The sequence below is a fragment of the Calidris pugnax genome, unplaced genomic scaffold, assembly GCF_001431845.1.
Source record: "Calidris pugnax isolate Ruff unplaced genomic scaffold, ASM143184v1 scaffold28, whole genome shotgun sequence".
Taxonomy (NCBI): Eukaryota; Metazoa; Chordata; class Aves; order Charadriiformes; family Scolopacidae; genus Calidris; species Calidris pugnax.
This window is the reverse complement of record NW_015090842.1, coordinates 8,762,061-8,788,716: the sequence shown is the minus strand read 5'-3', so window position 1 is coordinate 8,788,716 and position 26,656 is coordinate 8,762,061. Positions and strand designations below refer to the sequence as shown.

General features: G+C 39.2%; 1 protein-coding gene across 1 annotated transcript in view; it reads left to right on the top strand.

The window, feature by feature from the left end:
- Window positions 1-26,656, top strand: part of ZCCHC14 (zinc finger, CCHC domain containing 14) — a 55,297-nt gene that overhangs the window by 16,330 nt on the left and 12,311 nt on the right. Inside the window, 4 exon segments of the mRNA XM_014942494.1 lie at window positions 21,558-21,631; window positions 24,396-24,467; window positions 24,675-24,784; window positions 26,531-26,625. Coding sequence (XP_014797980.1) covers window positions 21,558-21,631; window positions 24,396-24,467; window positions 24,675-24,784; window positions 26,531-26,625 — 351 coding nt within the window.

Here is a 26,656-nt window from a genome sequence, read left to right as displayed (position 1 = left end):
AAATGTTAGTAATATAACATACTCTGTACATAATTGAACAGTGAGTGGGTTTGTAGTAGGCTTGGACCTGGAAGCTATCAGTGGTTGTATTTTCCTTAATCCACACTTTGAAACTAGCGTTTAGCATAAAATATTTCAAGTTTCTACATGGGAGAGAGACAAGAGCAGAGTATATTGCCGAGTACTCTTTAACAAACTGTGGTAGAAGTCTGTTTGCACTTGTTTGCATTAAGTTGTGAGCTGGAAGCATTCATACATGCTTCTTGTAGAGACTTGTCAAATACATAACTTCTGAATAATTTCACCATCCTATCTGCAGAGAGTATTGCTGCCTTGGGAAATGAATTTATAAAATGAGTATCAGTTTGAGAAGTCCCTAAATGTTCCCTTTTATCTGAGAGGCCCGGCTAACTGGGAATGCTCTCAGGCACTGGGGTAATGGATCCATGCTGTAGTGCCCAAGTTGTTGGGAGTGGTGACCAGCTTGGAGCAATCATATGGTTATTTACTAAAATTCTCCAATTTTTCTACACTGGCCCTTCGGTCTTAGTTAAATCCCAGTCTCACTTCTGCATGTATTGGTGCTAAAGCAGGGTAAACCAGATGGACATTTCTGCAAAGTGAAAAGTTGTGACACTAGGAAGATCCTGTACCTGTTGACATAAGGGTTTCAACTATCTGTGCTTTATCTGGACTTTACTTTTGTAAAATAAAGTTCAAAAATTTGTCCTATGCAAGTTTAGAAAAAAAAATGGATAGGTATTGACATAGAAGGATGTGGACACCTCTTCTGAAGTCTGATAGCTGTAACATGCTGTATAAATTGTGCTTTTTAATCATATGTTTTGATTGGTGATTTAGGATTGTTCAAACCCATTTTTACAGATGTGGAAGTTATTTTAACTGGTGGTAACTTCAGGAAGTGGTGACTTGTCAGGGACTGGCTATTGTGCTCATAAGCTGCAGACGGGCTTATATGCAGACTTTTAAGGTATTGACAGATCTCACTGGTCAAGGAGAACAAAGGCAAATGCAGATAAATTATGTTACATGTAACTGAAATTCCAAGAGGGATGTGTTGCTCGATATTTCTGTCTCTTTTTCCACTGTTTCTAGAACGTAGTCAGGTTTTAACCTCGGGTTGATCCAAACAAAACAATCATGTTCAAATGAAGGCTGGGCGTATTTTGCATACTGCATGAGTTGATGCACACTGTCTTCCTTGAGTTGCCTTTGGCTTTTTTTCTGCAATACTACAGGAACTGAACCCGATGCAAATAGAGCTGCAGAAGGTGGCAGTAGCCAGTTTCAGAAATGGGATTTTGTGCCTGCAAACGCTTGCTGGGTGGGCAGCAGTGCAGTGTGTGGTGAGTGGTGCCTTCTATAGGCAGGTTTGTTGGCGTTGTGCTGGGAAACACAAACTCAGTGTCCTGGTTTGAGGTAGAACAGAACCACTTTCACTTTCAGCAATTCTACTTTTCGGTTAAGTCTCTCCTAACTAACTGTGCTCTCTGAAATTAGTAGCGTATTTTTCAGGCAGTGTCTGCTTCTAGCAGTGATAAGGCCTGATGTTTATAGTTAATACCAAGGAGTGGTAGGTAGAGAGGCTCTTGCTTATACATACTCTTATAACAACCAAGGCCAGCTCGCTTTCTTATTTACCAAGTTGGAGGCTTGGAAGGGAAAAAGTGTGGAGGGATCTCACCTGCAGGGTGGAGTGGATGTGATGGGTGACCTGGGGTCTTCATCCCATCTGCATCATGCTCAGGCTAAAAGTTAAGGAATCAAAGGCGCCAGCCTCTTCTTCTGTGGCTGGTGTTTGAGGAAGATTCTGTCTGTTCTTCTGCCTTTGATACCAATCTGTGTGTTCCTGAATCCAGATCTAGAATCCATTTCCCATCTGTCACAGACTCCAGTCTGGGACTTTCCCACTGCCTGATGGTGATGTCATCCTGGGAGCTTGATACTGGTTTTGTATATATTTTATATATTTCATTATTTTCTTCTTATAATTTTTTCTTTTTATTATTAATATTTAATTACGGTAGTTTTAGGGGGATTTTTCCAACCCATAAATCTCTCTGCCTTCTCTTCTGGGAAGGGGGAGAGGTTAAAGAGAGCATTTACTGTTCATTTAGTGGCCAGCCCAGCCTACACCACCACAGTCAGCAAACTTGCAGAGATTCTGATAGAGGCACTGAGGCTGGTTGTCTTATATTCAGGATTTCACCCTGTGTTTTCTGGAGAGCCACCTCAGAACCTTTTTCTAGTAGCAAGTGACCCAGGTTGTTAAAGAAGGTCACTGGTTAAAAATAGTATATTGGCTAGCAACTTTTGTTTTGCAGGTATAATCCTCTGCTGGTGGCTAAGGGAAATTCAGTTGTTATGCCAAAGTCCAGAAGGAACTGTCTCACCTACCACAAGTCCTATTCACAGAGCTAATTTATAACAAACCTATGCGTGTAGAGTCGTTCTGACCTTGTGTGGCAATTTCCAAAAGAGAGTAGTTATGGTTATCAAAGCTGAATGAAAAATTCAGCTTATTCCGTATTTTTTTTAAAAAGCAATAGGATTTTCCTGTACACCAGAGATGTTATTAATTACTCTTACTGTAAGGTTCCAAGCAGCAGAATGATTTGGCCATTAGGTGGGTAGCACCGTAGGCAAGTTCTACTCTGTGCATGTGACATTTTAGCAATGTATTAAACATGGTCAGTGACCACAGCATATTTTCCAAAAGCGCAGTGGAATAAAGTACATTAGACCAGATGTTGAAGGGCAGAACAAAAGAATCTTTATAGTAAAGGCAATGTAAGTTGCAAAACATTACAGTACGGAGACTGTGCAGTCTTCATACTGTAATTTCTCATAATACTGAGTAAAATTTTGATTTGTCACAGCCTCTGTTTTAAATTTTCTGCAGTGAAAGTTCTGTGTTGGTATTTATAAGATGTTCATTACTGCTTTGAGGCTTTCCAGGTGGCTCTTACCACTGTTTTCCTCCACAAAACAGTCTGGAAGATGGTTTTCTCGACTAAACAAGTCTCATTTTCTGCAAGGTGACAAAAATTCCCCTATTCTTGTGTTTCCTATATATTTATCTTGCCTTTCCGCTATTGCCACACAAAACCTCAAAATTGTCTCCAAGCCAGTCTGATTTCGAATGAAGCAACTGTTGAAATGTAATCCTTTTATAGTGAGGCTGAATCACAATTCTTGCAACACACGCATCTAATGATAGGCACGAACTGCCTTCTGTGGACAGAGAGGAGTAAAGCTTTTAGATGTAAAATGGGTGCAGCAGGCTTTATTCTCCATTCTGTACTCCATTTAGTACCCCTGCTGAGCACAGTAAAACTTCTTGCTTAATTGAAGGTATGCTATTAGTCCACATACAGTGTCCTGCAAAGCCTCGACAGCGTCCTAAGCTAGAATAAATGCTTGAATAAATAGGATAGAATAAATGCTAGAATAAATAGGATGACTTACTGGACTGCACATGACTTACTGGACAAAAGGAGCTGCAGCCTGTGGACAGGAGGAAAATCAAACTTTAGAGCAGATGCATCTCAGTAATGTATTGACTTAATTTTGGATTAATATTAGGACGTAAAATATATCCTTGTGTGCAGTAATCCTGTTGACCTCAGGTAGGATCTGAGTTGTAGGTAGGTTAAGCTGATGGTTATGTGCAGCAAGCTTTGGCATCTAAATAGTTTCATTACAATAGTCAGCAGAAATGCGTGATGTAAGCTATCAAGAACTTCTATTCACTATTTTTGCTACCCAATTTATTTTCCTTGGCAAAATGTATTTGTACAGTCTTGCACCTTTTTTTATCTCCCACTTCCTTGACTCATCCTTTTTCCATAAGAAACTAGACTGCAGGAACTCTCTTATTTAATGGCAATTAACAGTCTTTTCTCTCCTGAAATGTATGACACCGGTTGTTCAGCCTGTTGAAAGGAGGGAGAAAATACAGGGGGAGAAAAAAAGCTCTGAAATCCTCTTGGTTCAGGGTCCAGACTTTATAGTGCCTTGTTCTGCATCAGTTGTGTAGCTGGATTATTCTATTTTTAAGTAAATACATCATCTCCAACAATATTGGGTTGTCTACTCTTAGGGTAAGGCTTAAAGAAATATTTAGGCTATGATAATCCTTCAGAAAAAATCTGCCTCTACCAACTGTATATAATTTTTCAGCTGTTTGTATATGTCTTGGTTCATTTCATCTCTGAAGTAGAGCTCTGCTTCTAAACTTCAGCAATGTATGTTGTTAGATCACACACAAGGCGTTGCATTCCCGACTATCTCTAATATACTACTTGTTTTATGAGTATCAAGAGTTAATTCTAGCAATCAAATCCCAAGGATTAGTGTACTTCAAAAGAAATGTTTTGATGTTGCATATTTTCCCCTGTGCTAGAAGATTATTGTGTATTAAGAAATTTCTTGAAGCCTGTATGTCGCATAAATCATGCAGCTTGCTCTTCTGGAGCTGGGAGTTCAATTCAGGTTGCAGGTTTAATTTTGCAATACAGGCAGTACTCATGAGTTTTAAATTCAGTTTTAAAAAAAAACATTAAAAAAACATTGCATTTCATCTCAAGCTTTTGTGGATTATGCAGTTGTTCCCTGTGCTTACGTTGGCAGGCGTAGAACCCCGTTGTGTCCCCAAAGGCAGAGGTCAGGTTGAGTAGGTCACACTTGGGCTGTGTCAGAGCTGCCAGTAGAAGTTCCATGCTCCTGGGACTGCACTTGGACTCTGGCAAATTCATGTTGTTACCTGTTAATAAGTAAACTTTTCTACTCTCTAGAGGTTGGAGTTGGTTTCTTTGTCATCCTTGTTGCCTCCCTTTCCACATACCAAGACTTGTCAGCAGAGATCTGGGATTGCTGTGACAAGATGCAAAGGGAGAGGAGGGGAGAGCATGGGGACTCTTCTAACTGAACGAAACGTAGGCTCCTGTCTGCCTACTCATGCAATCATTGTCATAACCTTTCTGTGTAAATACTTAAAGGTGCTTCTTGCTGAAGTTTGTAACTCGTGGCCTAGATTCCTTCACGAGGGCAGCCCTTTGTGGTTCGCAGGCACTTCACATGAAGACTTTTAGTCTTGGCCAAGGTCTATCCCTTGGCCAAGAGCTGCAGTGAGTTGGCTTCAGTGGAAAGCCATGCTGCATATATTTACCCAGGGCTGTGGTTTGAGTTTGTGTTACAGAAGACTCTCTAATGCACATTTGCTATAAGCAGTTTTGAATTGGGTATATACCATATGCCTTGTTTGCATATTCACCTGAAATAATGCCTATATTAAGCATACACCTAAGGGCATTATCTTGAATCTGATGAGTGGTTCTTTCTTTAGTCTTGTTTGGGCTTCTTGCTTGTCTTTCCTCAGTAAAGGTGATGGAATCACTCTGCCTCGGTAGTTTTCTCAGTCCCTACTTTATGAACTGTTGAGCCTGTTGATTGAATTAATTCAGATTTGACAGAGGTTTTATTTACAGCAGTGTCTGGATAGAAGAGACTCATTCATGCTTCCATCAAGAGGAGAGGTAAGACCAGTTCAGCCCTTACACTGTTTTCTCTGCCCAGCCACTCATTGTGTGTGTTTTTTCTGGACTGGAGGCAAGATGTGCTGGTTGTTGCCCAGTTGGCAGCTCCAGAGAGTCCTGTGCACATCACTGTAGGGATGCAAAAGTCAACTGGCATCCTGCAGAAGTAAGTGGGTGTGCAAGAGGCCAGGTGTCTTACAGTGGTAAGTGTGCCTGGGAAGGAAAAACAGCTAGTTATGTGTGTGTAACTAAGGAATATCTGGAAAACTTGGAAAAATGTAAGGTAGACATAGTAGATATGGCAAGCAGTATTGTTGTAGGTCTGTCGTAGGGGATATGGGGCTGGAGTCTCTGTGGAAGAGAGGAAACATACAGCATAGCCCCATGGGGAACAAGGCTTCATTTTGCTCCTTACTAATTAATCTTGCTTGTATTTATTCTTACGTTATATAAAGACTTATTCTGAATTTGTGTACTGGACAATATAACTTTCTTATTAAATGCTAGAAAATGACCAGCTTTCTGTTACAGCAAGGTTTGACGGTGAAGCACTTGAGTGCTCTGCAGCCTGTTCAATTTGGTTTTAGTGGGAGTTGGATGATATTTGTGTTTATAATGAATTAGAATCCAGCTACTGTGAAAAATAAAAATTCTAAGAACAGTATGTTGGTAAATTCAGCCGTGCCAAGGAGTTTAGCTTGCTGTAACCCATTCCTTAAGCAAGTTCCTGATCTTAGATAATGGCAAGATAGTTGTCACTGTCTGATGTGTGAGGATAAACTCATATTTAATGTTATTTGCCTTTTTCCATGGGTCTTCAGAAGCACAGGAGGCAACACTTAGGCACGTACATTCCTAGAAGGACTTTTATATTGCCAGTTCATGTCTATGAAGTCCTGGAAGGAAGTACCTGCTATGGCACATTAGTTGTTAATGCAGATGAAATTAATAGCCATTACATCAACAGCTATGGAAGCAACAGTGTGACCTTCTGTCAGTAGTGGAAACAACATAAGAAACTTGAGCTTTTAATTAAAATTGCATTAAATGAGCAAAACCAGTTTTTCTCAGATCTTTAGGTAATGGCTTAATGCAGTGCATCTTCTGAAAAAATGTAGCAGGGTCAGAATAAAATGAGTTGAGAACTTTACCTGCTGTAAATCTTGGTGGAACTAATGCTTAAACCTTCATTTGTACTGAAAATCCTTTATAAAGGAAGGGGGTGGGGTGAGAGGAAATTTGAAATTTAAAAAACTTACTGAAGGGTGGAAAACATGTCATGCAGGACTTCAAGAAAAAATGGAGGTGAACTTTAACTGCTGGTGCTTGTCTCCTGGCAGTTCCTGCTGCATGGCAAATAGCTCACGAAGACTGGACATTTCTGTGTCTGCTGCCTGAAGATTAAGGGATGTGTGAAATGTTCAGAAATGCTCAGCTGTTCGTTGCATCTCTTCAGAATTTAACACCCTGTAACATCTGGAAATGTCTGTTTTGAAATAACCCGTCTGCCATGTTAAACAGAGGTATACGAGAATCTAAAATTAATGGCTTGCTTATGCTATCTAGATTTACAGTTCCCCAAAACTAAATTGGACACAAGAGTATTGCTTTCAAGAAGAAAATTGGGAGTGATTCACATATATTCCTAGAAAACCATAATGTCATTGCCCATGTTTTTACATAGTCACAAGTGTGCTAATGACTAAATGGCATTTTTCCTGTGTACAGCATGCTTAAGAAGCTTTTCTAGCTGGCTAGTTGTTAGCTGGTAGATGTTCTTTCCCTTCCCTTATCAGTTTTTTGTTAAATCTGCCATTTTCCAGAGCACATTTTTTGTTTTCATGTACCTTCACATTTAGATTAATTTTACTCTCCAAAAGGTGGCTCCCTGAGGGTAACAGGCTTAAAATACAGTAATTGTATCAGTAGGTAGCTGGTGTTGTTGCAAAACCATAATGTCATTGCCCATGTTTTTACATAGTCACAAGTGTGCTAATGACTAAATGGCATTTTTCCTGTGTACAGCATGCTTAAGAAGCTTTTCTAGCTGGTTAGTTGTTAGCTGGTAGATGTTCTTTCCCTTCCCTTATCAGTTTTTTGTTAAATCTGCCATTTTCCAGAGCACATTTTTTGTTTTCATGTACCTTCACATTTAGATTAATTTTACTCTCCAAAAGGTGGCTCCCTGAGGGTAACAGGCTTAAAGTACAGTAATTTTATCAATAGGTAGCTGGAGTTGTTGCTGGTTGTTGCATACATAAGAAATGTTGTCATCCCTCACAGATTTTTTTTGGGTCCAGATCTGAAAATTCATGAGAACCTAAAGTAAATAACAGGTTTCTTGCTTGACTTTTGATGTCAGCATTAGTATTCTCAGATTGGGGCTTTTCTTCACAGACAGGGGAGGCTGGCAATTTTTGAAAGAATCAGACCACAGTAGGGAAAAGATGCCAGACGTTGCAGGACTTGAGATATCATTAGAGAAACTGGTGATACTGGGAATTGGAAACAATAAATCCTGGTTTCAAGTAGGGCAGTAAGTCACAGGAGGGGATGCATTATCCTTAGTACTGGGCACTGACATGATGTACTGCTCTGGTTTGAAGAGGAGGAGGTGGGTGGAGAGGAAGGATGAGAACATGTCACAAAAAAAAAGTTGTTTACTTTGCCAGCAATTTTCTTTATTTCCCCTACTACTACAGCAAAAATTTCGTTACTCTGCTTCCCTTATTTCTAATCTGGAAATGACCTTATTTAGTAAATGACAACACTTTATTTCCATGGAAGTGATCATAATTTCTCACATTCAGTATCTGGCACAAGGGAACAGATGGACTGCAAAGAAGAAATAATGAATGTAATAATACTTATGCTGCTGAGAGAGACCTTTTGCAAATGGTAACTCATGAGTCTGTGTGCAGTTGGAGGGGAGGAAATTGGTCTTGTTTTTTAAACAGTGTTCTCCTGCACCTTGACTACCAGCTGATCCCAGCCTTGATTCACAGGTCAGAAGACAGTGGCTAATTTTTTTTATTTTTTTAGACTGCAGATTCAAACGCAGAAGGAATCGGTGCCTTATATCCTTTGAGGATCACTGCAAGAGCTACCGATTCCTGTGTTCTAGATATGGCTTTGTTTGTGATCTACTGTGGAGTCATCTTTATGTATCCATCAAGCTAGGCTAGTTCTTGCTTCACATCAGGCCTGGCTTAATGTTTGTATAGATCTCTGAGGAAAAAACTGAGGTTTAGATAAAAATGTTTGGGATTTCTCTAATCAGTGGTCAAAAAGGCTCTGTGGACACTCTTTGTAGACAGAAGCAAGTTCTTCTCCTTTGTTTTGCTTAAATAGTTAGATATTATTTCTCAAGTTGTATGTCTCCTCACTAACTTACATCTCCTTTTGCTAATAGCCAAACAAGAAAATGGTGCTATTAACATTGGGCTCATTATAAATAGATTCAAAATGAATAAAGAATGAAGCTGAGACCAGTCGAAGCAGTGAAATTTTGTGTATTCAATTTTATTTGAGGTTGTTTAAAGAAAGTTGGATTCTTCTGTTTAATGCAGGCTTAATGTAGCTTTCATAAACTGCATCTGTTGAAAAATGCCAGAGCAGAGCTGGATGCTGAGACCTGGATTAAGAGACGTAACAGCTGTAGAGGGGTGATGAAAGCCTCTGGAGTTGTTCATGGGTTGATGCTAAGAAGCAAGTTGAGAATAAAATCTTGTTTGGGGATTGCAGATAGGGGAAACTGGAAGAAGTTGAAGGGATCCCACTGGCCCAAGCTGCCTACAGCAGGGTGTCGTGTACTTCCCTCCGGCGTTTGATGCCGGGGCTGTCAGACGTGTTCCTGCAGCAGAGGAACTGTGGCTCTGATCCATATGGTGTATCTGTTACCCTGTGCCACACAAGTAGGGGAGGAGACAAATAGTCAACTTCGGCATCGTTGAGGTGCTTTGTCACATTTCATTTCTAATTTCATTTTCTCTTTTATGCTAGAAAGTCAAAGGCTGCAATTATGCAAAACAATGGGTTTGATTACAGTAAATTTTATTTCTCAGGTGCACAGAAATGCTAAGCTAAAAGCTTAACGTTTCATTTGCTTTCTGACTTGTTTTTTTTTTTTATCTCCCTGGAAAAAAACCAGTGGTCTTGCTGCATTACTTCACCGCCTGGAGTGGATGCATTTCATCAGTGTATGGTGCAGATGCTATTTTTAACGGTAACTCAAAGGGGTAGCCCTGCTAAAATTACATCATTAATATACACAGCTGAAAGGAAATGGCCTAAAGCACAACCGCGCTTTAGAAGATTATCTCTATTGTGTTTTCCACTTCTGTGGATGAATTATTCAGTGTGTGTCATTTAAGCAGATACTGTTGGCCTACCATATTTGCAAAGCATTCAGACTTTGTTTCCTTGTAAACAGTCCCGTGGGAGAGTGTAATAAGTGAACTTTGTCTGCAAAAAAGAGTAGGTAAGAAATAGGTATTAGTGGCTTGGGGAGGTCAAAGTTTGTGTTTCTTCCTGTCCTTGTTATTAAATAGTTCAGGGATTTGCTAGATATCCTGCTATTGCAAAAGATGGTGGGGAGCTAGAGCTTTAAACTCCAGTTTTGCTGGAAGTGTGTTGTGTTTTATTCTGTGCCATCTGCTGAAGAATCCAGTGGCAAGAGTGGAGATTCAGGTCTTCAAAACTTTGAGGTTTTTAGTGGATGGGGTTTTGTTTCTGTTCTTTTTACTTCAGTTCCTGGCCATTCTCACTGCCTTGGCAAATACTAATTAAATCTACTTTAGCCTTCTCTTCCCTCTTGTGTTTCCTTCATAGATGTGTTACAGAAACGCTTGTCTAATAGTTTTACAATTTATTCTGTGCCGCCTGCTGAAGAATCTAGTGGCAAGAGTGGAGATTCAGGGCTTCAAAACTTTGAGGTTTTTAGTGGATAGGGTTTTGTTTTGTTTCTGTTCTTTTTACTTCAGTTCCTGGCCATTCTCACTGCCTTGGCAAATACTAATTAAATCTACTTTAGCCTTCTCTTCCCTCTTGTGTTTCCTTCATAGATGTGTTACAGAAACGGTTGTCTAATAGCTTTATGGTATCTCAAAATAAGCCTAAATGCTAAATTAGAACTTTTTTCTGTCTCTTTGGATTGCTAGTCAAATCTTGTCTGGGATCCAGAATGAAAGAGCAGTGATTTATACAAAAGTATAAAAGGGAACAAGAATATTAAAGCCTGAGACCAGAGACCTGAAACTGTACAAGGACATAACTTGCCAACAAAAGGAGAACCTCACAGAAGTGGTTGTGCAGAGGGATGTTTGTTTCTTACTGAGCTAAGCACTTGAATGCATTTGTGGCTCTTGGCAAGACTGTATGTACTCAAGGTTTTGCCTATTGTAGATCAGTCCCTTAGTCTGCTGTTTGTACCTAGTATGCTAACAGAATGTTTTCGTTGTTAACAAGGTTTTCAAGCAATAATTCCTTAGAGAAAAAAACCCCTAAGATGGTATAAAATTCCTTTGTCCTTGCTGCTCGTGCTTACTTGTTATTGCAGCCTTAGTCATGAGTTTCAAGATGCTGATGCTGTTCTCAAAAATGCAGAAAACAGCACGTGCTTATTTACATGAGCATTAAACTATGCTGGTCTGGAGTAGCTGTCTTTCAAGCAAGACTAACTGCCTCTATTCACGTGCCTGGGAGTTGGAAATGCACATTTCTGCTGTATTTTTGCTCGGGAGCTGGAAACTCTTAACTCCTTTAGGTAGCTGAAGAAATCCTTCGGCCGAGGCTGGAGCAGAGACCGTCTGATCTCAGCGCCCTGGTGTTTTATCACCAGATTTGCCCTTCAAGCCAGGGCGTGCTGGCTGAGCAGCTGCTGCCTTGTAATCTCACTGACAGGGGGCCATCCCTGCCGATATATGGTTACCTTCTGCAGCACACAATCTGTATTTGACTCTGCTGTAGGAAAAAAAAAATACCCCACAAACCATATGTCTATATAATACCTGTAATTAATACATATATATACATGTAATGCTCAGGTCCTGACTTGGTGACTTTCAAGCTTTGCTGGGCAAATCCTCATCAGATTGCAGATCCTCATTGATTGCAACTCTACTTGTTTTTATGCAGTGGAGATTTTGTCTTGTTAATAAGGACTAACAGTGAATTATGATTATCCAAATGGAACCCAGGAGACTTGAATAAAATCTTGTGTGATGAGGAGAACCTAACAGGTAGCAGGCAACCTTAACTCGGTTCCTATTTTCCTCACCCCACAAAAAAAAAGGGGGAGTTTGTTGTGAGTTCAGACTGCACTCAGAGGTGGCATCTTGCATTGTTTCACTGGTGGGTGACTCAGTTTGTCCATCTGTGTTCAGGACATTGCTCCAGACTTCAAAGTGAAGGCCAGCTCAGATTCCCAGCTGTGGTTACTACCTGAGCGTGTCCTGTTTTCCCTCCCCAGCTGGTTTCCTTTCAGGGGGCGTTGAGGAGGTTTGTGTTCCCTTCCTAAGCTCAGGGAAAGTGGCTGTTCCGTACAGACACACCAACTTCAAAGGCTTCAGATGGATTGGGTTTGTTTCCTCTAGTGATGTTTGGGATTTAGTAAAGCCTGGGTTTTCTGGGGTTTGGTTCACTTGCGTATAAAAACAACAATCTGGGAAAGGACCTACACTACCCAGGGTGTTTTCCATGGAAAACTGACTTTGCATTTCTAGTTTTGTAGGTGAATGTAGCATTCAGATTAGAATTGATAATCTGGCTTGCTTTGGGTTTGCGGGGGTTCAGTGAATTATCTGCCAGAGAAAATCCTTTCTAGGCAAGCATAAGGCTTCTCTAGGATGAGTTAACCTTCTCGTAAAAATATGAAACAAAGCCAAGTTTTTGTTTAAAAGTGATCTAAGAACAGCAAATAAAATAATCACTTGGTCAGATAAAACTAGACTAAATATACAACTGCATGTTGCTTACCCAGTAAGTTAAAGTATTTATATACAATGTTGAACATCTCTCTTGATTGCAGAGGTATTTTTCCTAGCATGTGCTGTGTAATTAGATATGGGTAGCCTGCTTATTTTAATTGCCTATACAAGAATGTACATTAGTGGTTACTGAAGCTGCCTTCAAACTGAATGTTTGGGCCTATGGTCACATTTGCAGAAATAGTTTTCAAAATGAGCTGTGTGTTCCTCAGGAGAAATCTACTCTTGTTAAATTGGAGGAGGAAGATGAGTCATTGGGCCGGATTTCTAAGAAAATTAAGTACACAGCTGCATTCATAACTTACCCATGCTTTCCTCAGTTGTATGAAAATAGTTAATTAGATGCAGTTACATGTAGAATTAGCCAGCTTGGGGAATTAGGCAGTAAATAAATTTTACAAATTGAATTCTAAAGTGCTTTTTTTTTTTTTAAAAAAAAAAAAAAAGGCAGTCCCCCAGTCCCCAAGCCACAAAATCTGAGCACACGCTTAATCTCAAACACTGTGACTGGTGGCTCTGAATTAGTTGTAGGATACCTTTAAGCCTTCAGTGTTGCAAGTGTTTACCTAAAATCGTGCTTGAAAATGCCAAAGTGTTTCCATGGTATTAAAAAACATAGTTCAGGATTCCTTTTTGGATATGTTCTGCCTGACATTATAAAGAGATTCTTTCGCTTCATTAGAGCTGCTTGTTCAAAACTGAATTGAGAAATCTGTTTACCTGTTGCTTAATTGTCCCTAACTAATGTCAAACTCCTGCAGCCTTTCTTGGCTCTGTGTCATAGCTCTATTTCTGCCCCAAGCATTATTATATATATTTCAGCAGCATATCCTTGGTTAAGTATATGTTTCAAGGCACAGCACCTGTTTAGTGACATATGTTGGTGCTCAGATTTAGTAAGGCAGTGGGGCTGTTGCACAAATATGGCCAATACAGCAGCCCTTTCTGGATAATTTATTCTCTAAAAGCTTTTTCTGGCATTAGAAAAGAAACAAGGCAACTTGTAAGGCAGTTGTCTGTTCAGTGGCGATGGCAGGCAGTTCAGCAGCAGTAAAGCAAAAGTTAGTACTCTTGGCCTGAAGTGATGTGGTAAGAAAAACCTTCAAATTATTGTTTGAAGCTGTATCTTGGCTTTGAAAGCAGCTGGCTGATTCTTCTGGGTTTTACATCTTCCTGTCCAGATGGGAGTCTTCTCCAGCCTCCAGTACAGCCAGCTTTTTGTTTTATTTAAGCTTTTGAATCCAGTGAAGTTACGAAACCATTCTTTAGGTTGATTGGCTTTTGTGGTTGGCTTGATGTGCTGACAGAATCATTCAGTATTACTCAAAACAATGTATGAATTCAATTAAAATCTTAGAAACTAAGATATGCAGATTTATTTTTTTTTAAATATCTGTCTTTTTTAGGGGAACAAGGTCAGTTAGTTGGCAAGCTAAAAAAGCCAAACTGAGGAAATAGAAAGAACAAGAAAACTACTAGTTTGATTGGGGGCGAGTGATACAATCCCAGGGTATTATTCCTTCCTATATACTGCCAAAGGCATGCAATGTCCTTGATTATTTTTTTAAAAAACTGGGTAATTATTTCCTGTGGAATATTGTGCTTCATAGTCTTCAGTCTGGCTTTTAATTTAAAGTGGGATTAACTTGTCACTTAAACTCATGTTGTTCTTGATCTTAAATATTCTCTAAATTGGAAGAACTCTTATTTCTTACAAAGAAAAAGACAGTTCTAAGAGTGTTTCTTCTTTTAATGTTGCTGCTAACAGAAATTTTTCATTATGTCCATGAAGCTTAAATTTCCAGTGTCTTCCTCTGTGTTTTTGTAGAGGCAGCAGCCAGCCGGAAAACTTTCTTGCGAACTAGTAAAACTCTTCTGTTTGGTTATGAGTTTTTTCCTAGCTGGAGCTTCCTTTTTAAGCAAATACCATGGAAAAGCTGCTCTCTGCTCTTCTACTTTTAGTCTTAAGAGATACCAGTCAAAAACGGGATGCTGGACCCTGTTATGAGGCTGAATTGAGTCCTAACAAGTCCAACGTACTTTAAACTTGTGTTCTGTTTTCTCCCTTTTTTTCCACAAAACCATCTGTCTTATGAAGAGAAAAAGATCAACTTAGTATTGGCTTTTAAGGAACCACAAACTCTTAATCTTAAGAAAAGCAAAGGCCAAAAAGTGGAAATGCAGGAGCAGCCAGTGATACAACATGCTCAATAACTGCCAGCCAGTAGTTCTCGGGTCGTGGGCTGTCACAGACCCTGCTTCATCAGCTTCCGTCACAGGAATGGGGCAGAATGCTAAATTTTCTCTCCTTTTGTTTTTCCAAATGAAAGCTGTGATGGTAATTAGTTCTGTCTCCTGAATTAGTGTTAGCCAGGCAGAATTAGTTCCTGCAGGATACTTGGTTTAAAGAATTCCGTAATCAGAAAATGACTGCTCCATTTGGAGTCTCGAGTGAATGTGTGACTTTTTTTCAAGAGCATTTCAATGATTTTTGTACTGCTCTCATCATTGCTAGGTTCCAAAGATGTGGTAAATGTAGTAGTCTTCTCCCTGGAATGCAGGCTTTGATTCCTGGATGGTTCAGGCTTTGTGGAATACTTCAAAGATACCTGATGTGGGAAAAATAAGCAAAGATCTCACTGTGCTTTCATATCAACCACTGTTTTTCTGCCCCTTAGTTGCAAGGAGCAAGTAAATGCTGCATAACTTATGGTTCAATTTAAATATTTCGTAGCAGCAGCAGATTTATATTTGCATAGAGGTTTTGTTCCACTTATGCCTCTTCACACGATGTTTTCTCGATCCATAACCACTGTATTATGTGAAAACGGGTTAATATCTTAATAAATCACCCTGCTGTGTCTGGAGAGTTCTGAGAATGAGATATCATTTCTCTTTGCTGCTAATATAATCATGAAAGGTCATTCTTACATGACAGCTTAATGTAGTGAACTGAAGAGAGAATTGCTTCATCCTTTTCTATATTTGACTTTTTCCAGAAGAAGTAAAATAACATAATTTTCAAAAAGAAACTTACTTCATTACCCGTTTCCCCCCACTTTTAAGGAAATACTCTAAACATAGTTCTTGATGCTCTCAAGTGGAAACATTTTTTCTCCTCTAGAGTAGCTATAGACAGAAGCTCATAGCTGAGTGATAGGCACTTGTTACTTAAGTTAATTCTACCTCTAATACTTTTTAATTATTTGATACACTTGCATTTTAAAAATCTATTATATGTTCTGCCTTTTCATGTTCTTTCCCTCCCCAGAAGTGCAGTTTCTGTAAGTATGAACACTACATACCAGCGAGCATCTCCTGTTACATTATTTGAACTCTGGCCCATCAATATTTTGATGCAGGTTGGGTGTCTCCTAAAAGGAGTAGTTTGTGTGTGAGTTAATGTGTCATGGAGCGATCCAAGGTGTGCTTTTGCTGACTGCTGAATAGAGCAAAGTTCAAGTTGAATGGTTTCTGTGTCATCCTTTTAGTATTTAGTGATTCAGAGCCTGTTAGGTCCAAGTTTGAAAGTTCGTCTGAGCCTTTGATGAAATGAGGCCTTGGGGACACTCCTCCAGCAAAATCTTCCTCTGAAGAAGTCTCAGGGACTGATGAGCAGTGCCAGCTCTCTTCTGGCTTTAATGACAAAACCATTACAAGTTGTATTATAGTTCTCTGACTCGTTGAAAGGAATTGTAGTAAATAAACATGAGATAGACCTGATTTGAGGTTCTGGGACATACCATCAACACCAAGCTCTGGGCAAGCTGGAAGATGCCGATCAATACCCATGTTATTTAGTTCTTGGTTATCAATGATCTGCTCATCTTACAGACTCTGGCCAACCGTTTCTGTGTGTGCTTTGAAAAAAACTAATATTTGAATCTGCAAGTTTTCTTCAGGCCTTCAGTATTCCAGTTAATGAATAATTTAAGTTTCAAGAAGTAGGAGGCTAGGGAAATAAATTTTGTTGATCAGAAAACTTAGTATGTTTGTGGCAGAAGAGGATTAATGTGTTTGCTGATAAGAAGAATGTATCTTAGAGTTTTTTCTTCATTCTCCATCATAACGTAGATAAAAAGCTTTAAAAAGATCAGAAATGTGAAGGCAGGAAGTTTTCCAAAAAACAGGCGAAAGTCCCCTCTTAAGCTGATACTTATAAGCAGTTTCTCAGATACAATTCAGTTGATCTTCCTGTTAAAAAAAAAAAAAAGCCACCACCAAACTGCAGTTTCATGTGCTTTGTGGCCATAAATATACTTTGAAACTAGTGAGTAAACTCTCCTCCTTTCCCTGACTTTTGCCTGTACCTATGGGAATATAAATACTGGTGGGTTTGGGTGCTGAGGGGGGAGACTTTGTGGGTTTTTGTTTCCAGTTTTTGTGCAGTCGCTTGGGGTTACCTCCTGGTGTCTAAATGCACAGCAGTGATTGAGCAATGCTGCTTTTGAAGTATTTCTTTTAGAAAAACAAGAGGAGATGGCATGTGAAAGTCTTGGTGTTGCATTTTTGGTTACCACTTCTGTGTAAACAAGGATGTGGAAAGTATTTTATTAGTTCCTTTTTTTTGAGTTAGACCTTCTCAGCAAGAATTCATTTGCTGTGTTTGAGTGCGTATTTCCATCAAGGCACAACTTCATGAATGAAAACTAATAAATCCTTAAATCTAGAAGCATTAATTATGATCGTGTATTTGTAGAACAAATGAAAGAATTTTACTTAGGATTGTTTTCCTGCTTAAAAATAAATGGTAGCATTTCTACTTTTTTGTCGAGTACCATTTCTCAAGAGCTGCCCAGGTTCAACCCAGTCTCACGACACTCACATTTTACTGCCTGAATGTTGGAAAATGCCATGCAAACTCAACCTGCATACAATGACTCAATAAAAAGGGAAATAACTTGCTAGGTATGGAGTTAGAAATTATTCCTTCAGACCGTGTGGCAAATAAATATTTTTTTCTTGTAGTCATTCACTTCAGCCCAGTTCCTCAGCTCTCGTGCTGTGCCCCTGGTTTGCAGTTTTACCTGTAATTTTCGACTAGTGTTGCACAAAAGAAGCTTTAGAATCTCATGTGTGTTTTCTTTTGGTAAAGAAAGCTGCTGAAAGAAAAATGAAAAGCCCTGTATAAAGGTATTCATAAAATCAAAGGAAAAACATAATGGTACAAATTATGTTGATTTGCACAGTACAACTGGTGGAATGGATGGTTGATTTAATTCTAGAGTGCTGCTGTTAGTGCTGAAATACTGGATGTTATTAACAGGGGCCTTCAATCAACACATGTGACTTTCTTGAATTCGTTACTTTTTCAGTAGGAACGCAGACATTCTCAGTGTGGATTGAGGCATTAATCTTTCTAGTCCTTTTACTGGTTAACAGTGGCTTGATGCAGAAGTTGAAAGAAGAGCGTTATAAAAAACACCACCTACAATGGGACATTAAGGTGGCTTCCAAAAATGATGTCTTTCCTGCTTTGCCCACATCCATTGCATGTTTTACCCTGACCTTGGCCAGCTAAGCCTAAAACGTTTCAATTGGTCCTTCACTTTATGTAACTGCTGATGTTTTAGAAGGAGAAGGTCCAAGATCCTGGTCATTCAGAAGAGAGAGGCTGGTCAGTGGCTGGCATCAAGGAAACCAGAGGTTTAATACCTGGTTGGGAGGAGAGGGAAGGAGTTGTCTGTGCCTTCATAGAAATACTCAACTGATCGGATGACAAATGCACTAATATCAGCCAAATGGGTAAAAATTCCAGGCTAAAATAGGAAAATGGAACTGACTAAAACATCTTCAAACTCACTGGATCCGTTTTACCTTGTTGGATGAGGCTTTGAGCAGCCTGTCTGGGGGAGAAGAGCAGACGGAAGGGTACGTCTCCGTGATTTCGTGTTGTCAAGGATTCCCTGCCAGGCTACCCTGATTAGGGTCTGCCCCATGGACAACAACAACAACCCCTGACGTGGAGAGCATCTTGTGGATGAGCTCCCATTTATTAGTTCCGGACCTAAAGCTCGGATTTTAAAGTACCACAAATATACTTGCTCTGACTCACTCCTCAACTAGTAATGCTAATTTTATTTTTTTTTAATCCCCTGGGTTGGGAAGCCTGAGTTTTGCTGAATTCAGCATCCTGAAGAGATAACAGTATCATGTGTCCTTAATTCCGTATAAAGGTTTTTTATTTTTTGGTCGTGGAATCATTTATAGCAATATTGGGTAGAGTCAGCTCTTTGAGCAATTGAGAGTAAATATAGTAAAAAACAATTCCTTTTTTTTTTACTTGAAAATTTGTTAGACAGCAAATTTAATATCCACTCACTCCTGCTGGGTAGATGGCACCTTTTTCTTCCTGAGTTTTGTGTGATTGATTGCTCTGAATAAAGTTAAGCTTCATGGTAGGTTTAGGGAGGCTATTTTAATAACATCCACCACAAGCTAAATAATACGAAGAGTATGTGAGAGGCCACATAACAAACATGTGCAACTTGACAAATGAAACAAGAGCTCTAGAATTTTTGGATGAATGATATTTTTCACAGTATTAGCTAGTGGGGAGAAAATTACTGGGGCACTTTGTATAATATTAGAAATTATCCAGTCAATTGTCCCTAGAAGCATATTCTGCTGCACAGAACTATATTTCATGCTCTACAACAGACGCTAATGTTACAAGGTTGAGTTTAGAATCACTGCAAGTCAGTGCAGAAATATCTACCTAATGATTCAACCTTTGCTAATTGCAGTCATTTTCCAGAGGATAATTTCACTGCAGCACGTTACATTGACCAGACAAGTTCAGCTCAGAACTTGAGCATGAAAAGGTCGTGTAACTGTCAGCACAACAGAATCCACGAGGTGATTTAAAGTTTGTTATTAATCCACGTAGTAAAACAGAAATAGCTTTATTTTTTATTGATAGGTAATCCTATTTTGCTCGAATTACTGCAGAGGAGTAATGACTAGATAGAAGGGATGGCATTTGAATACTGTAGAAATGCCAATGGTAAGAATGGTTTCAGCAAAGTCAGACTAAATTTGCTATAAAGGACAAATGTGAACGAACACTCGCTATGACTTTCTGGCTTTCTTTGTCCTGCTCCACAAACAGATGCTGCAGCAGTTGGCACTAGGCTGTCTACATGTTGTTTGCTCATCCCTCAGCTGTTTCACCGACAGTATGGTGATACCCCCTCTCAATATCCACTTTACAAGCTCTTTCTAATTATAATTCTGAAGTACATATAATTCCCATCAATATTCAGTATATTTTAACTGTGATCACAATTAAGGGTGCCCTGAATTCTCTTAAAGAAAGTGTGCCGAGGTAGATTTTTTTTCTTAAAATGGCAAGAAAACCTCTGAACCATGTGCATGTTTAAATCTTCATGGTGCTACATACTGTCTAGATAGCTCATGAATATCTGGTGTGCAGAAGATGTATTCCTGTGGTGTAAGAGCACAGTAGTACTGTAAAATAATTTCAGAAGCATGAGAGGAATCTGCTGAAAACTTTAAGAGGAGCGAGTCTCTACAAAAAGCATAATATGCAGAAAAAAGTAGTAAGTAATGAACAGACATTATTCATAAGCTCAGGGATTTATGCTATTGTAATTGGGAATTACATGGAGAAGGGATGGTTGAGAGGATCATATGAATGTTGATTCTGTATTTTAAAGAGCAGCGTGAACATCTGTAGATCTATTTAAAACTTGCCAGTTCTAAACATTTCAGCTGCAAATAAATAAGACTCGGAGAGGAGGTCTTTAAAGCAGCTGAGATGGCCACAATAAAGATTTCAGGTCACAATTATTTTCAGGTAGAGGAAGATCAAGCTCCAGACAGGCACCGGGGTGGCTTTGGCTGAAGTCTCCCTGCGGGGAATGGGGAGCTGTGGGGCTGATGGAAGGAGTTGCCTGGGGTAATGTCATCGCTGTGACTTTTGCACTGAAACTGTTTTATCAGGCAGTTGTGTTATGAGGAAGTCACACATGATAAATACAGCTTTGAGTCTTGCAGGTAATATAGTGTACAAATAGTCTTGAAAATAGGTAAACATCTTGTAAATGGCAGTCCCCTGGAAACAAAGTGGTAGGGCTCTGGGTTTCGCTTGTTAGAACCACAGAGCAGAAACTCAATATACACAGCACACATCCCTTCAAGCACCTGTCTCTTGGAGGTAAAACGGTAGCGACTTTGTTTTAGTATAATTGCTTTTGAATTTATAAGGCAATGTAAATTGGCTTTTCATAAGAAAAACTCTGTCTGTGTATCCCCATGTGTGCAGTCAAAAGGCAGGAGAAACTTGCAAGAGAAATAGAAAGTCAGTAAAATAATCTCTGTGAAGTTTAGCGTGGTGGAATTTCTGATCTGTGTGTATTGAGAAATAAGAGTCTCCAAGAATGTAACATATCAAGTATCTGATGCGTAAGATCATGTCTTTAAAGGCTGCGTATCATACTTGGGGATGGAAGCAGTGACCTGTACTGTTATTCCACCCTTTCCACAGTAAGATCCTGTTTTTACTGACAACTTTACTCAAATTGCGGTAATTGAGGCTGAAATTTTCCATGAAAGCGCAGTCAAAGAGGAATCGTGATGTCAACACAGCAATAAAACCACACCAAACCACTTGCAAAATCAACCTCTGAAAACACGGGGACTTTTTGCCCGTCTTTGTTTCTCTGTGCTCCAGTTTTCCCTCGGAGGGATGGTATTTGCTTCTTGATGTTATTAAGATAAATCCATGTATGGGTGCGGCGTTCTGTTATTACGCCGATGAGCGGTACGATAAGGCCACGAGGAGGTAAAGACCTTTGCATTGAGTGTGTTGGTTTGGGTGCTGGTTGAAAAGAAGCCTTGCTGAGGCTGGAATTGAGTGTGTCACAGAGCAGTGGTACCAACCTTCCCATCCACCCAGCGAGGCAAGTCCTGGCACTACCAAAGAGTCCTTGCTATTGCATGCACATGAGGATATCCTCCTCATTCTCCTTATCTCTCTGTTTTTTCATAGTGAGTGTTGAAAAAGTGGAATTAAAGGGACTGGCACACAAGAAAAATGAAAGAAATGTTGAATATTCCTTTGAGGTAAGTTTTGGTGATTGGTTGTTGTTTGGTTGTGGTTTTTTTTCTATGAAAGAAGGGGAAGGATGATACTTAAGGAGGAGTTAAATTTTCAAACCTTATTTTTAGATCCAAGAAGCTGGTCTAGTGAAGCTCCTGGGGGATAGATGGTAGTCACATTTTTTAATCAATGATTTGGAAGTAGTCAGAAATTGCTGTTGATGAGTATTTGTGGATAATAAAAAAATAAAAATCTTCACAAGAAGATTATGACAAGGTATATATTTAGGGGAAAATACCACGCCACACGTAGAGAATGGATATCAATGGGCTGGAGTGCAGAAGCTAGAAAGAATTTAAATCTTCATCTGGACAAAGAAGAGAATTTAGGCTCTTAGGGCAGTGCTACACGTATGGGAAAAGAGGTCATTCATCTTTGCATTCAGTGTTGAGGAGAGTGTGAGACTCTGCCTATGGTTCAGGCCTTACTGGTTTTAAAAGTGGTGTTGAAGAGTACAGAAAATAACTATGGAAATTATTCAAGCCTTGAGGATAATTCTATGTAGTGAGAGACTTAAAGAACTTGACTGCAAGATGACTTTGACTATCATATAAAAGCATTTTCAAAGGGAAGAAAATATTTTATGGAAAAAGGGGGCGTTCATCTTGCAGAAAAAGGCACAAGAGGAACCGTTGTCTGCAAATTGGAGCCAGACAAATTCAAACTGGAAGTGAGAATAGTTTCTTTGGAATGAGCATGGTTAGCCACAAGCTGGTAGGAGAAGTGGCTTCCCCCCACCACCCCCCTTCCCGGTTTTTTACTCAGTTTTTGGAGGTTCAGTCATTGCACACAATTTCTGTGGAGGGATGACTTCATTCTGTGAAACCTTCTGTTAATAGCGGAGCCTGGAGTCTGGGCTCTGGCGAGGAAGAATGACAAACTGCTTTTCTCCCATCTAGCTGGAACGACGTATTCCAAAATGTAGAATGCAAAGCCCAGAAAATGTCTTTGGTTTGCTTAATGAGGCAACAGAGCCAAACAGTTGGTGAGAAAAGGAGAACCCGAAAGAACATGGACAGTAGAATTTCAATTATCTACAGCTTTTACCCCCCAAAAAAAGTTTTTCTTTAAAACTCCCACTCAAGATCGAGCCTCAGTTCAGCATCTTCTTGTGATGTTGGGAGCATTAATCTCTGCGTGACTTGATTAATGGATAATGTTCTGAATTATCTGAATCCCGTGATTGTTCCAAATGTCATCAATATTAGAAAGGATTTTTTCAAGGGGTTTGAAAAATTTTCCTGAAGTATGCAGTTGTCTAGACTCCAGTCACATCTTGTGAAACATCTTTTCCTATTATAAATTTTTCTATAAATACCAGAAATTACTTTTACCAGTATTTCACTTGACAGCTTGTAACTGAAAGAACAGCACATAGTTTAGCTGAGCTAATAAATTGCTGTTTGCTGGGTTAGAAACCCAACTATTAAATGTTTTGTTTCGTAGCTTGGGAATAGAAGGTCAATAGACAGAGCAGTTTAGTGTTTTCGGCATCGCTTGGCGATGCTATTGTTCCCTGCGTTTACAGTTCACATTATTGTTTTATAAGTATTGAAAATTACACCAAGTTGTAACAAATGTTGGGTTATTACAAAACGAGAAAGAAGGAGAAACTTCTCCTATATTTTCTGAAATTTCTCGTGAATTTAAAGAAGTGTTAATTTATCATGAACTTAAAAAAACCCCACAGGCTTTTGTAAAACCAGAAACAGTTTTCTTTCTTCTTTTCTTTTTTTTTTTTCCCCCTTTACTTTTTGTGTAACAGCTCTGCAGAGAGGAAATTCCTCCATTATGTAATATATTTTGAAATACTCTCCTCTCACCAGTCTTTTTGGCAGCTTTCTGATGGCTGGAAAAACTTTGTGTATGTTTTCAGTTGTCATTGAAACTGGTGTCATGTGAGAAGACGGCCTCCGGATTCTTAAACACGTAAACCCAGTTTCTTCCCCTATAGCACCGAAGATCCATACGCTTTCAGGCGCCTTGAAAAAGAGATCTTTGCTCTGAAGGGACTTATCATTGGCTGTTCTCGTGCTGATATTCTCCCTGCCAAGAAATCCTGACTTTTTGGCTCAGTTCAACTAATCATCTACCAACCAATAAATGCCTCTGTATCTAAGAATGTCATGACTTAATGCAGAAAGCGTATGGGGAGAGATGCTGAGCTCTTTCCCTTTTCTAGGGCACATACAAGATGGAGCCTGACGCCCGTAGCTAGAGCAGGAACTGCAGGTTTCCTTTCTCAGGTTTTGCCCTTTTTTTTGCAGCGGGATGATTTTGCTGCCATCTTCATCTTTGCGTGGCATATGGAGTTATTAATTATAAATAGGCACTGTTGTGCTGCGGAGTGTTGTTGGTATTGCACATCAGATTCTACAAACCAGCTGTTTTCTTTAACAAGAATAATAAGAATAAAAAATTTCCATTACTTAGGAGTCTGTTTCTTAATACTGGATGTCTGCAGCGTGCAGTGGCTGTGTAAACTATGAAGTGCTTTTTTAAGCATTCAGAATAGTCATTAAGTATAATAACAGCAAGAACCGGGCAGCGAGGGAGGACTGAGTAATAGTTACTTGTGCACCAAAAAAGTTTTTCCTTATTGATGTCACGCGTTACAAACTTCCTCGCAGCCTGTGGGGGATATTTGATACCTATTATTGATCTTTTGGAACCAGACTTCAATCCCTGACTATTAGTTACTGAACTGTATGCTTTTTACTTCCTAAGGTCCTGTGGTCTGATTCTTCAGTGACGTTGGTAACCAAATCTTCCACTGAAGTGACTGAATTTGTTTCAAAGGTAACGGCAAAATGAAAAATACTTCGAAAACAGAGTGATGTTTTGTCCCTGTATGTAATTTTACTTAATAACATTTTACAAACTGTACTGGGATAATACAGACAGATTGAATTTCATAAAATGTTTGCTTTCTAAATTGCTGTGCCTTGAATCTCATATGAGTAACAAGGCCTATCACTTATTGCTTGTAATATCCTCCGCCTTTAGCTATCTCAGCTGTATCCAGAAGAAAACTTGGAGAAATTCATTCCTTGCCTCGCTGGTCCAGATTCATTTTACTTAGACCGGAACCACGTGGACCTGGAATCGGACCTTAGGTATGCTGGCTTTTGATGTTCTGATAATTCCAGTGCATAAGAATTTTTCAGGAACTCTTTCTTCAGAAATACAGATGGTAATAATATTCTGTATTAAGCTTCCTGGAGAACTGACATTTCCTCATTCCTTCAAAAAACAAATAGAGGATCATTGGCTTTGCAGAAACTTGGTTTGGGCTCAAAAAAGAGCCAAAACTGCTTTAAAAAAAACCAGCCAGAAACTCAGGAAAAAATAACTGCCTGAATAATTATCCTTCTCTACTGAGGGATGAGGTTTTTTTTTTACTGTCCCTGTTGTTTTAGGTTCCTGTGGTGTTTATTTTGCTTTAATTTAAAAAAGGTAGGTATGTATGTATACGGTATAGCCATTAAATTTTTGAAAGCCATTAACAGCTAGGAAATTTTTGAAGCCTTAGACCTTTTGAAGCCTCCTCACATCATCACAAATCACCTGAACATTATCTAATCTCAAACACCATTTAAAAAGTCATCATCTGTGGCAGGTCACATCAATTCTCTTTCTAAATACTGAAATAGTTTTGCTAGGAAAATCTGAGGGACTTGAATTATTTTCACCTACTACTGTCTGTATTTACGTGAAGTATTAAATGACGTTTTAAAATACTAATTAACTTTTATTAGAGCTTCAGCTCAACATCTATTTTCCCTAAGTGGAGACAGGCTTTTGTCCCCCGTTGGCAGAGCCCTGGTGGATATTGTTTTTCCATAGTCAGAGCCAGCAGGTGCGTGCCTGGATTATTTTTCATGGCAAACGGCGTTAACGTTTCAAACGGTTCCTTCTGCTCTTCGAGGATCAGAGCCCATCGCTGAGAATTAGGGAGGGTGAGGGAGGCTGCACGTTGCTGCTGTTGAGTTAGCAACAGTCTCTACAAATCTAGGTTAATAGAGCAGCAATCTGCGTTTACACAGCAACGGTTGTCTCTTTGGAGCAGAGAAAGAAGCAGTTCCATTAAGCTTTGAAAAATTTAGAAATGAGCTGTGATTTTTCAAGGTGGAAAGCACATCCGTGCGTGTGTGTAACTGAATTATTTTTTTACTCAAAAAGACTTTTTTTTTGAAATGACAAATACATAGATACGGTCAATGTGCTCTCTTTTTTAAAGAACTTTTTATACCTTTTCAGATTTGGCAGAAGGCAGTCAAGTTTGCATAACAACAAGAAGTCTAGTCATGTTGATAGAACGCACTTTATATATTGCAAAGTTTTAGGAAATTGCCATTTTTTTCACCCAAAAGAGGCACAGCAATCCCAGGGAAAATGTGACGTAAGTTTTACAGCCTTTTTCCCTACACTGCCAGACTCTGCATCTGCTGTTTATCTCAAAGAGGAGAAAATTAAATAACAGATATATCTATCTTTTATGGTTTTCAGGTTCATGAATTTGAAAGGAAATTTTCAAGTTTATATTTGAACATGTTCTGCCTTACAAATGTTCAGTGTTCCTAAAATACGCATCTTTACTGAAACACTAAACAAAGTGAAAGCAACCCAATGGTAACACGTGTTTAAGTAGTATTAAGGACAAGAATATCTCTGCGTTTCAAATCTACTTTGAATCAGATTTGCGTGGTGTTATTGATTTGGAAGGTCTTCTATGTTTTAGTTTCAAAATTTCAAGTTCAATTTCAAAATTTATCGTCCAGTCTACAGTCGTGATGGCACAGGCAGCTGCAAAACAGATATAACAGATTGGGGGGGTTTGTTTACTTTTGATGAACATGCAGGTATTTGGCACCGTTACCTTCCCATGTGGTGAAAAATGACCACGTCAGAAAGTTCTTCAGCACTTCATCTCCTTCACAGCAACTTCAGAGTTCAAGTAAGTTTAAATGAAATTTATAAATGATTTT